Here is a 13,565-nt window from a genome sequence, read left to right on the forward strand (position 1 = left end):
ACAAGGGGTCTAAGCTAATAACTCAAGAGCTTTCCATTGCAGACATAAAGCCACACATCCATGAATAATGCAATAAAAATAGAAAGTATAATTCCCAGGATACTCATATATGTTTTATTTAGTATCCATGTTACCATATATCTGTAGCAAATAATTATATGAATCTTTAGTAACTCTTTCAAATTTGAACAGAGAAACAGGAAAAACTCAAACCTAACTCCATTTTTCTGGTTGCCTAAGTTAGAATTTTTTCATTAACGATTCAGCAGTTTACTATCATTGCAATATCTCTGGCAGATAGCATACAGGTACAAGTATCACCATTAATATTCAGCAACGGCCTTTTCATAAAGCAATGTTTTCTACCCCTTGATGAAACCTTCCCTGGGAATGACCACTAGCCATCCTCACTTCTACTCAGAGAAAAAGAGACAAAGTAATATTTTATTTTGTATAAAGGTTTGAGAAAGACTGCCCCATTCTAAGACCTTTCAGCATCTGTATTAGTCAACTTTGAAAATGATCATCGAAGAGCAAGAAGTTTCTGATAAAACTACATACAAAGAAGAGGTCAAAATACATATTGGACTGATTAACACATATCTTATCCTAAGAGAACATGCAGATCTAGCCCCAAGCAAGTCATTTTAACCTCAAGATAGTTTAGAAAAATTAAGATGTATGACGAAATGCTCATCCTGAAACATTTAAAATACTGAAGTTGTTCTTCGTGATGTTACAGAGAATAAATTAAAATATTCTACTAAAGTAATGAACAAAAATATTCCAAACAGCCAAAAACGTACCTGGTTTCTCAGACATACAGGACACACATTTATTGTCTTCTGCATTATTAGGAACACAGCATACTGGACACTCCCAAGATCCCACAGGCCTTTTGAATTTATCTGCAAATCCTAAGGTACCAGTGGTCACAGTGCAGCTGGAGGATGAAGCAGCCATAGTTACAGCACTTTCTGAAGCCACTGGCAAGGTAAGGACTCGCCTAACACCAGTTCCAGGCTTCGGTGTTTCACAAGCTACACATTTTATCGCTTCAGGTTTATTTTGCACTAAACAGGTATCACAATCCCAAGTTCCTACTGCTGGTTTAAATTTGTCTCCAAAGCCTGTCCCTGATGCAGAAAGAGGCGGTTTGCCACTTTTACTTGGTGTCCCAATTCCAGTCTGTTTAGCAGTGTCTCTTGGTGGCAATTTTGTTGCTTGACAGGCTACACACTTGTTGTCTGTAACTTTGTTCTGGAGTAGACAAGTATCACACTGCCACGATGACTCAGCTTTTAAATCTTCCCCAAATCCAGTTCCACTAGAAGAAAAGCTACTTATTGCTGGTCTTGTATAAACCACCGGGCTTGTGGTGGTAGGCTGAGCAGCAAGAGAATCTGCCTTCAGTGAGGTGAAATCTATAATGGGGGGAAGAGAGTGCAAAAAAAAATTAGGAAAGCTTTCTAATCAAAACATTGACTGAAATATTATTACTGGGAGAAAACATTTATCTTATTGCAAAGTTACTACAATCCAAGATGGACTACTTAAGAGTTGTTTTTCACCTAAGCAATATTTCTAGTATTAATCACATAACTAATAAGCAGCAGATCTAGTTAAAACTCTACAAAAGATGTTTTGTTTATAGTATATCATCTTCCTCTAGGAATCTCTATTTACTATAATTCAAACAATACCTAATTGGAGGCTTTAATTTGTACCAATTTACTAATATACACTACTGTCATCTACGTTTTGCTATACTCTGCCTTCCTGCAACACTGAACTATGGTACATTCATAGCCTGCCTTCCTCATCTGTCTCTCCTTTCAGGTGTTCCCTTGGCTATGCCAAATGACTTCAATTATCTGTAATCTTTGAATTTTGTCCAGTCATAATCCACAATTGTGGTCTTCTTTACTTTCAGTAAAAATCAGCTGAGCTCTACAGGTATGGTTAGTTGACAGATGTCCCTCCAAAGTACAACAGAGTGGTAAGGATTACGTTTAATTATACTAAACTCGTATAAAGCTTTTAAATGGTAATGGTTCAACGACAAATATGATGACAAATTCCAACAGAGACATACCAAACCATCTGGTAAGGCCTAGAAATATAAATATTATTAAGACCCAGTCTATCCTAATGGAGCACAAGCTCATGCTACTCAAATACATGTCCACGCAAAGTTACCAAACACTAATTCAAACAAACTGCCTCAAATATAGCTCTAATATAATCTCAAGGCCTTTCACATTATAAGTATACCTTTTCTGTAACCACTGAAGGTGTATTTAGAGAATTAAGGTATTCACATACAATCATGGAATAAGAAGAAAAAAAAAAAGTCTTTTTGCTACCAAACTATTGTCATGGAATTGATTCACTCAAACTACACTTTATTTATGGAAATAACTTTCCGATCCTTTACTTTGGACCAATTAACTTGTATTTTACACATACCAACAAACACAGTGATCTGTTTCTTAAGCCTTTAGCACCAAAGCAAAAGAAAATTGAAGGGGAAGAATATACAGAAGATTGTTAGAGGTTTTCTAGTGGCACCAAGAAATAATCCAGTTTAGAGCTATTTTTAGCATAAGGGCAAAACCATCCCATATACTTCAGTTACTCCCAGTTTCAACAATGTACTATTTTGTTAATGATTAATTTGAGTCAGTAAGGATGGCAAAATTTTAACAGTACCTATCTCAAGGTGTAATAATAGATTTCTTTTCTTCCTACTTTTTTGGCTTTTCCTAATTTCCCTCAAAAGAACATGACTCCAAATTTTTGCTATTTAAAATAAGTTAAAAAGGGGGAAGGAGTGGGTATTATAAATGCAAAGTTTAACTTTGATGAAGATAAACCATATGCATCTGATGCTTACCTACTACTTGGTTAATTCTAGTACAGGCATTCTGGAGTTCTGCCATAACTGCATAAAATCGCCTCAACTATTGAGACTCCTGTAGGCAGGTACTCATCTACAAAATGAGAGCTAGACCAAAAACACCTAATTGTTCTAAATCTTGTTGTAGCATCCAACCTTATTTTGAAACTCCTATTCAATTACATATGAACACATCTGTTGGGTAAATCTAAATTCTTTCTGAGCTACTAGATTATCTTATAAATACTTTTATATTCTTATAGTATACATCACAATTGAAATTGTGACTAACCTCTTTGATTTTCAAACTGAAAACTTATACCTATTTGAGGACTTCTCTTCATCACCCTCAAATTATTAACCATTAAAAGCATTCAAATCTTGTTTCACTTCTAGTGAGTAATGTCCCGTATGTATATACATTACAATCAGCAAATGTTTTTTTTCCACTCGGCTTTGGTATATATATACCACAACTGGGGAATAATCTGAGAAGAACAAGGCAGTTCAATGCTCTCATCAGAGAAAGACATGTCTAGGTATATCATCAGGTTTATTTACTTTTATTCCATATTGGCCTATCTCTATTAACAGGCAATTCATTTTCTTCTTCTATACTTGCCTCTTAGAGATTTCATTTTAGCTTGGAGTCCTTGAATTCAAAAGAAACAAGTAGAGTTTTTAAGATATTTCCCCTAAAAAAATTACATCCAACTGCATCTACATTCAAAAGTCAATCTCCTATCAAACTAGTCACAATTTTTAAAAGCATAAAGTATAACACAAATGACATTAAAATGAGATCAAGAGTTTGTAATTAAGATTTTAGACTATCTCCAAGGCAGCTGTTCTCTTACCAGGGTTTTTCAGAACATCTAGGACACTTCCTTCTTTCAGGGTTTTCGCAGGTCTAAAAGGGCCCTCACAATCTTCGTCTGGCTTCTTCTTACAGATTGTACTGTTCACTGCAGTGATATCTTGAGCTGTAATTTTTTTAATTGTAACAGATATTATGCCAAGAAAAGCACTGGACTTGAGTTAAATGTATTAAAAAGATCTTTCAAAGCCAATTTGGATCAACTTCTAAAACATCACGAAAAAAGTCACTGTAATTCAAAGAAAATGAATAAATGACTTAAAGTACAGGATTAACTTGCCATTACAAGGAAGTAAAAATACTATTTTCCATACTATACATCTTTCTCCTCCAAAAGGGCAAAAAATATAAACTATAATTGTTACCCAATGAATTCACTGATAATCAAGAAAATCAAACTAAAACACTGGACAGGATATGGCAACTGGGGCAAGCTCATATAACTGCATGCAATTTGTATCTGATTACACAGCAATTTACAATACTGATGAAAAAACCTTAAAAATAAATATTCAACTGAGCCAGATATTTCATTTCTAGAAATTCATCCTGTGATTGAAAATATCCTTCAGTTATAATATTGAAAACCTGGATAACCTGGATAACGGGTTGGTTACATAAATTATAGAATGCTGATGTGATGGAATGCTATGCAGGCACAAAAATCATTTTTAGAAGCATAGTTATGAGAAAGAGCAGGTTAGAAAGTCCAGAAGATTTTTTCATATTGACATCTAAAGAATAATGGTGGCTGCTAGTGATGAGTGATTTTTATTTATTGCTTTTACTTTTTATATTTCCAAACTTTCTAAAATGAACGTATCCTTGTACTTAAAATAAGAGATCTATATTTTGAGTATGATATGTGGCCAGCCCCATGGCTTAGCGGTTAAGTGCATGCGCTCCGCTACTGGCGGCCCGGGTTCGGATCCCGGGGGCGCGTACCAAGGCACTGCTTCTCCGGCCATGCTGAGGCCGTGTCCCACATACAGCAACTAGAAGGATGTGCAACTATGACATACAACTATCTACTGCGGCTTTGGGGAAAAAAAAAGGAGGAGGATTGGCAATAGATGTTAGCTCAGAGCCGGTCTTCCTCAGCAAAAAAAGAGGAGGATTAGCATGGATGTTAGCTCAGGGCTGATCTTCCTCACTAAATAAATAAATAAATAAATGTTGAGTATGATAATGGTTTTGTGATTATATTTTATTTTATTTTTTATTGTTTTGGTGAAGAAGATCAGCCCTGAGCTAACATCCACTGCCAGTCTTTCTCTTTTTGCTGAGGAAGATTAGCCCTGAGGAAGATTGCCAGTCTTCCTTTTTTTGCCGAGGAAGCTTAGCTAACATCTGTGCCCATGTTCCTCTATTTTGTATATGGGATGCCGCCACAGCATAGCTTGATGAACAGTGCGTAGGTCCACCCCTGGGATCTGAACCTGCGAACCCTGGGCCGCCAAAGCAGAGTGCGTGAACTTAACCATTATGCCACCGGGCCTGCCCCTGTGATTATATTTTTAAGGGGGAAAGTTTCTGTTTACAGACGAAATATGTTTGGGATTATTTCAAAATAACCTGAAAGGTGTGTGTGTTTGTGTGTGGGGGGGGTAGCAGGGGGAGAAGGAGAGAAGGAAGAAAGGAGAGAAGGAGAAACAAGACTGGTCATAAAATGGTTAACGTTGAAGCTCGTTAAAGAGTATATGGGGATTCAGTCTACTATTCTACTTCTGACAATGTCTGAAATTTTCCATAATAAAATATAAGTACCAGGTTTTTCTTCTTAAGTATTTGACAATTTGAAAGTAGTGAGTAAAGTAGTTCTAAAAACCTTACCTACTGCTACCTCACACCATAAACAAAAATTAATTCAAAATGGATCAACAACTGAAACAGAAGAACTAAAACCATAAAACTCTTAGAAGAAAACCTAAGAGGTATATCTTGATGACCATGGATTTGGCAATGGATTCTTAGAAATGACACCAAAAGCCCAAGTAAAGAAAAAATTGAACTTCACCGAAGTTAAAAGCCTTTGTGCATCTAAAGACAATATTAAGAAGTGAAAAGACAATTTATTGAATGGGAAAAAATATTTGCAAATCATGTATTTGATAAGGATCTAGTATTCAGACTATATAAAAGTGCTTACATCTCACAAAAAAAAGACAAACCAATTTAAAAATGGGCAAAAGACCTGAATAGACATTTCTTCCAAGAAGATAGATAAAGGGTCAACAAATACATGAAAAGATGTTCAACACCATTAGTCATTAGGGAAATGCAAATCAAAACCACAATGAAGCCTCTTTTCACACCCACTAGAATGGCTATAATCAAAAAATAGAAAATAATCAGCATGGTGAGAATGTGGAGAAATTAGAACCCTCATACACTGCTGGTGGGAAGGTGAAATGAGCCAGCTATTGAGAAAAACAGTTTTGTAGTTCCTCAAAAAGTTAAATACAGAACTACCATTTTGCCCATCAACTCCATTCCTAGGTATATATATACTCCAAAGCATTAAAACTACTATTCAAATACAGGTACATGCATATTCATAACAGCACTATTCACAATAGCCAAAAGGTAGAAAATAGCCCAAATGTCCATCAATGGATGAACAGATAAATTATGATATATCCACACAATGGAATATCATTCAGCCATAAAAGGAAGGAAGTACTGATACGTACTACAACACGCATGAACCTGGAAAAACAGTATGTGAAAGAAGTCAGATGCAAAAAGTTACACTGGATGATTCCAGAATAGGTAAAAACAAAGAAACAGAACACAGATTGGTGGTTGCCAGGAGCTGGGGGATAAGGGAATTTGGGAGCAACTATTTTACGGGTAAAGGTTTCCTTTTGGGAGTGATAAAAATGTTTTGGGGGGTGGGTGGCCCCATGGTGTAGTGGTTATGTCCAGCACGCTCCGCTTCGGCGGCCCAGGTTCGCAGGCGCAGACCTACACCACTCATCAAGCCATGTTGTGGCGGCGACCCACAAACAAAACGTAGACGAAGATTGGCACAGATGTTAGCTCAGAGCGAATCTTCCTCACAAAAACAAAACAAACCAAAAACAACTTTTGGAACTAGATAGAGGTGGTGGTTGCACAACATTGTTAATGTATTAAATGCCACTGAATCGTTCCTTTTAAAATAATTTTGTCTTATGTTAATTTCACCTCAATAACAAAAATATGCACAAAACCCAAACCAAACCAAACCAAACCACCATTCCTACCCTCTCTATAACTGTCAAAACAAAGAAAATATATGCTTTTATCACTTTACTCCATTCTATCTTCCTTTGTAATCAAAGTTATATTCCTTTTGTAATTTAAGGTAAATTTTAAGGATTCCCTGAAGTGTACTAAGAGATGGAAAAAGAAGATAATGGAAAAATTAGCTCCTGTCACAAAGTAATTAATCATGACTTCCAGATTTTCAATCAGCTTTTTTTTTTTTTTTTGTGAGGAGGACTAGCCCTGGGCTAACATCCGATGCCAATCCTCCCCCTGTTTCTTGAGGAAGAGTGGCCCTGAGCTAACATCCATGCCCATCTTCCTCTACTTTATATGGGACACCGCCAGAGCATGGCTTACCAAGCGGTGCGTTGGTGAGTGCCCGGGATCCGAACCTGCGAAATCTCGGGCTGCCAAAGCGGAGCGTGTGCACTTAACCGCTTGTGCCACCAGCCGGCCCCCTCAATCAGCTTTTTAATGATAGAAGTGGTAAAAATCAGAGGTGTCAACATGAGAACAGTTCTCACAATTCTATATATGCCACTCATAATAAACTCAGGTAATGAAACACAAAAGTTGTTTTAACAAATTGTTACTCATTCAGTTACCATTAGCAAAGCATTAGAAAAAACTGCGAAGAATTTTAATGCCTTTCCTCACAACCAGGCATGAAAATGGTAATTTGAATAGATTTTCCTCTTGAATTCATTGTAACATTAAAGAAAAAAAACCTTGTGGTAAGAAGTACACCTGAAATGTACTTGTTACTTTCTCAGGGCTATTTATTCAATAAAAATTAAATTGCAAACACACCAGTCAAATTCTTATTTTGTGCCACTCCCATAATCTAGGCTCTTATCTTTCTGATCATCCAAAGCTAAAGACCTCTCTACCGTCTATGTCCTCACTCTCTGATTTATTTATTGTGTGTGTGTGTGTGTGTGTGTGTGTGTGTGTGTGTGTAAGATCAGCCCTGAGCTAACACCTGTTGTCAATCCTCCTCTTTTTGCTGAGGAAGATTGGCCCTGGGCTAACATCCGTGCCCATCTTCCTCTACTTTATGTGGGATGCCTGCCACAGTGTGGCTAGACGACCAGTGGGTAGGTCCACGCCCGGGATCCAAACCTGTGAACGCTGGGCCGCCAGAAGTGGAGCACACAAACTTAACCACTACACCACTGGGCTGGCCCCTTTAATTTATTTTTTACTCTATCTTTTGAGAGAGAAGCTAGTTCACGAAAATTCCAAAACTCAGCAGATAGCCAAAGAAACACTTCTGGATAGGGCAACAGCCCCTTAACTGATGTCTCAGCCTATAGTACCACCACACACACACTTAACACACTGCTGTGACTCCACAATACCCATCTCAGGCCCATAAAGATCACTCAATGTTTTCCTACTACATTCAGATTAAAATCCAACTCTTTAGCATAGCATTCAAGAATTTTTAGAATTTAAAGCTACCTCTCAACCTCATGACAAATTATTTGCAATTTTCAAAGTATGTCATGCTTTTTCTCTTGTTCTCTTGCATTTGCTGTTTGATTTTCTTGGGTAAAATGCCCTTGTTTCAAAATTCTTGACCTGAGTAACTCAGCCCAGATGATTCTCCATTTCTCAAACACTAAATACTTGAAAGAAACCGCCACTATCACAACAAAACCCTATGATTTAATTATCTGAGTATTCTTTTTTTCCCCTCAATTATGCCCATTTCTTGAGTTTAGAAATTATGTATCACGATCTGCAGAGGCCAGCATAACACTCACACATAAAAATGCTTGTGAACTGAAGAGTAAACCTAGAGATGGAATTCACAGCAATTATAATCTAGACAATCCTTGGATTTCTTACAATGAGATTTCATTAATAATAAACTGTCACCGTATTTTGACTAAACAGAGACAGTGTATAAATTTGCTGTTGTGACTATCCCTCTCACAACCAAACAGTAACACATTTACGGAGCTAAATATATCTGAAGAAAATTACTAAAAAGCACTGTCAAAAGACTGATACTGGCCCCTGTTTGCTTTTCAGAGCAATTTTCATTCAAATGAAAGAAAGCATTTACAAGAACTGTCAAAGGTGAAAGAAAGAATATGAAATACTAATTTAATGTATGTAACTCTTTTTATGTTGAAATTTGTGAGAAATTTTTACTTACCTGAACTACTTGTAATTGGTTCTGAAAAACTAGTAGAGCCAGCAAGTTCAGCTGTTTTTGCAACAGGCACGCTAAATGTAAATCCAATCTGTAAACAGAAAAAGTATCCTTTAAGTGTCAATTTAGTTTTAAACAAATATCAAATATAGAGCTTTTTTAAATTCCAAGTCAAAAAAATATACTGAATTTCACGTATTCTAAGATTCATAGTTTTTCATATTTTACAATCTCTAAAATTGGGATGCTTCTTATAACGAGTTTTGTGTCATAGTTTTTGTGTCATAGTTTAACAGCAGCATTTTTAATTTCTTAAGCATTTTTTTTCTTTCAGAGCAATATGTAAAATAATGTGTTCCTAACATCTAGTTCTGGGTTTCTGACTGCCATTTTCTAATAAAAAGTATATGAGACTTTTTGGACAATGGACAGATTTCAGGCATGAGGCAGGGAAATCACACACTGATCTGGAATATCTAGCTGTGACAGAAAACAAGGACACAGTGAAAAATGGAAGGCAAATGTTAAAATGATACACATCCCAAATATCGTTGGGGCAACCTGAATGTTAAACTTATGCATTATTCTTCCCTCAAAATATTTATTTCTTAATAATGAAACAAATACACATTATGGAACATAAAAACCCAAAACTTTTCTAGATTAAAGGCAATTCAAAAGACATGTTAACTAAATGCAGTATGATTTAGCTGATTACATCCTATCTTAATCAAATCTAGGACCAAGAGAAACAAAACAGCAATTAAAGGACAGGCTGGGGCTGATGGGGAAATCTGACTGTGGATTATGTTATTATTATATTATGTTAAATTTGGGGGTTATGATAACTGTACTGTGCCCATGCAGAGGAATGCCCTTTTTGTTAAGAGAACATATGGAAAAGTATTAAGTGTATCAAGATGTCTGTATCTCAACTTTCAAATGGTACATGAGAAAATGCATACGTGTATATGTATATATGTAGGGAAAAATAGAGGTGTTTATTCATCCAAGTTTTCTGTACACTAAAACTTTTTTCTAAGTCAGAAGAAAACTAATGGTACTTCTTACCACTAAGGGCGTCTTGGATTTGATAAAAATACAGTATGCCTTCGAAATCAATAAATATGAAATACGGCTTGCTTGCTACTTACAGATGATGGAGGTAGTACATCTGCCTCAGTAGATTTTACAATTGGAGATGAAAATCTAAACATGGGACTGCCAGTGCTGTTCGGAGAGGTCATTGGTACCTGGTTTTCCAAATTATTAAAGAAATGAAACAAAAAGAACTTTTTAGAAAAAGAAGTTGACACTAAAATAGACCTTAAGCAAATTAATTATTCCAAAGAAGCCAAAAGCAATTTGTTTTCCTTTCAGATTTAAAAATCACTTTTTAACTTCTGAAAAATACCTAACAGTAACTGCTATAAAATCTAGCTTCCTCTTGGAAGAGGAGTATACACTATTTTAGAGGTGAATATTTGTCTAAAGAAGAAAAATAACATTTATAAGAATATGTTCAGGAAAAAAGGCAAGAAGAAAGCATAAAAATTTCAGAAGCAGATTAATCCTACTTGAGAAATAAAAACATAAATCTATTATTACCAAAAAAAGTATCTTAATGGAAACATTGTTTAAAAACAAAGTTACAATCATCTCTTTCTCTAATGCACTGCATAAGAATTGAAGAACACTCCCATTATAATGTATCCCTTATAATGTAAATTAAAAAAAAAAAGCAAAACACCATTTCCATTTTTCTCTTCTTACTGTTATTAACTTTCATAGCGAAAATTAATCACTGCTTTAAATAGAATATTACGTTTAAAATAAAGAATAAGAAAGAACAAAAATCACCTCTATTTGTACAATCGTTTTATACCTTGTTTGTTAATGACTGCGAAGGATTAACGGGTGATGGAGAGGAAGTTGTGATCACAGAGGAACTAAAATTGAAGGTAGGTAGTGAAGAACTGGTGATGGGTAGAGAGATTTTTGGTAATACTGGTACTTCCATTTCCTAAAACACAATACATGTTTTATAATGATATATTTCATCTTTCATGTCATTCCTTTATCTCTACTTATTTTCAGGTAGAATTCATATAGTTACAGGCAAATTTAAAATAGGGAGAAGGTAGCACCATGCAGTGTTAACAATGTGGGCTCTTGAATCAAAAAAACTAAACAAGATTTGAATCCCAGGTGTGCTGCCAGCCAGCCACGTGACTTTGTGAACCTAACTGCCCTCAGTACCAATTTCCTAATTGGTGAAAATGAGAAAAAATTTAATATACCATAGTTTGGGTATTAATATGAAACATAAAGTTATACATGGTCTCGGCATGTAAAATAAGCAGCATTTAATAAACTTCAGTTCTGATGAGCCTGGGGAACTGCCTTGGTTTTTAACTCAATACAGCAAAGACCACTGCAAGTCTCAAATGACCCAGATTAAGAGCAAACAAAAAAGAGTCCTGCTTCTGCTAATGCTGAAGTAACTTGTATCTGACCAATGCTCTGACAGGTAACAATTATAAACTCTGGACAATATATAAAAAACAACCATCTGAAACCACTGGAAAGCAACCAAAAGCAAGCAGACACTGGAGGGGAGAAGACACTTAGAAGAGAAGGGCACTGAGTAAGCTGCTGCTGCTTTCAGTTGGTGCCACTGAACGGCTGAAATTCAGAGAGGAAACTGCAATCTGTTGGCTAAGGAATCAGAGGACAGACTAGGTAACCCCAGCAGCTAAAAAAAAGGAGAGATGCAAGAATGAAGAGGCCCAGAAGGGGAGCCCCAAGTCTGCACACAAACTGTCCAAATCTCCAGCAGAGCTGTACACTACACGTGTGTAAGGCAGATACGAAACAGCCAACTAAGACCAAAGAGTTTCAGCTGCCACCCACCACAGAGGAGAAAGAGTTTGAGTTCAGATAAGTTCACTGCCAGCTATAACAAACTGAATACTTCACATGGATGCAGTTTATTGTACATAAATCATCATACCCCAAAAAGGGCAAAATAAAGACGCTTTCAAATAAAATGAGACTAAGAGAATCTGTTGCCATAAAATCTGCTCTACAAGTTCTTCAGGATGAAGGGAAATGATATCATGTGGAAACTAAGATTTCTGGAAGAAATGGACACTTTTAACTCCCATCTCTCAACAATTTAATAGACTAACCAGACACACCGTACCCCCAAGAAAAAATTCAGCAAGAACAAAGATCTAAGAAATACTATCAATGATCTTATCTAACTGACAGCTACAGAGCACTATGCCCAAAAACCGCAGAATATACATTCTTTAAGATTCATCAAGCAGACCATACGCTGGGCTATAAAACAAGTCTCCATAAATTTCAAGACATTAAAATCATAATTAAACACATTTCTAAATAATCCATGGATCATAAAAGAAATCAAGGAAATTAGTAAAAAACAAAAAAGCACTACTATAAATCTTCTAGAAGAAAACAGAATTGTTTTGCAGCTGGGGGACAGGCAAACGTTTCTCAGGACACAAAGAACGGTAAAAAGATAATGGGGAAAAAAAAGATAAATTCAAACTTCATAAAACTTGGAACACCTACTGATCAAAAGATACTGTTAAGAAAATGAACTGGCAAGCCAGACCGGGAGAAAATATTTGTAAGCCATGTATATGACAAAGTACTTGGGTCCAGAATTTATAAAGAACTCCTACAACAACTCAAGAAGAAAAAGATAACCCAATTTTTAAAAAAGCAAAAGATCTGAACAGACACCTCATAAAGGAAGATATACTAATGGCCAATCAGCACATAAACAAGAACACAACATTATTAGCCATCAGGGAAATGCAAACGAAAGTTACAAGATACCACCATACACAAAGCAGAATGGCTAAAATTAAAAAGATGACAATCAACTACTGGTAAGGATGTGGAGTAATGGAAAAGCTCATACACTGTTGGTGGGAGTGTAAAATGTTACAATCATTTTGGAGAAAACAGTTTGGCAGTTGCTTAAAAAGTTAAACACGTACCAAACAACCTTGCACCTCCACTTCTAGGTATTTACCCCAAGAGAAATAAACATATGTCTACAAAAAGGTATAAGAATAAGAATGTTCATAGCAGCTTTATTCATAATAGCCAGGCACAGAAGAATACATACTGAATAACTGTATTGATGTGAAGTTCCAGAACAAGCAAAACCAATATACGGTGGAAAAAAGGAGAACAGTGATTGCCCCTGGGGTAGGAGGAGATGAGTACTGACTAAGAAGGAGCATAAGTAAACTTTCTGGAGTGATAGAAATGTCTGACACCTTGATAGGGGTTTGCGTTACACAGGTGTAAACATTTGTCAAATTCATTAAATG

General features: G+C 36.0%; 1 protein-coding gene across 2 annotated transcripts in view; it reads right to left on the reverse strand.

Annotated features, from left to right (window-relative positions):
* NUP153 (nucleoporin 153) overlaps window positions 1-13,565 on the reverse strand; it is a 71,709-nt gene that overhangs the window by 17,638 nt on the left and 40,506 nt on the right. For both annotated transcript variants that reach the window (XM_087438057.1, XM_004432094.3), the window contains exons 12-16: window positions 11,078-11,215; window positions 10,347-10,445; window positions 9,196-9,283; window positions 3,757-3,882; window positions 807-1,424 (exon numbers count right to left, since the gene is read on the reverse strand). In XM_087438057.1, coding sequence (XP_087294183.1) covers window positions 807-1,424; window positions 3,757-3,882; window positions 9,196-9,283; window positions 10,347-10,445; window positions 11,078-11,215 — 1,069 coding nt within the window. The remainder of the gene's footprint in view (window positions 1-806; window positions 1,425-3,756; window positions 3,883-9,195; window positions 9,284-10,346; window positions 10,446-11,077; window positions 11,216-13,565) is intronic.

Source organism: Ceratotherium simum, chromosome 13 (genome assembly GCF_057802395.1).
Source record: "Ceratotherium simum simum isolate JZ-2026a chromosome 13, ASM5780239v1, whole genome shotgun sequence".
In the NCBI taxonomy this organism is placed as follows: Eukaryota; Metazoa; Chordata; class Mammalia; order Perissodactyla; family Rhinocerotidae; genus Ceratotherium; species Ceratotherium simum.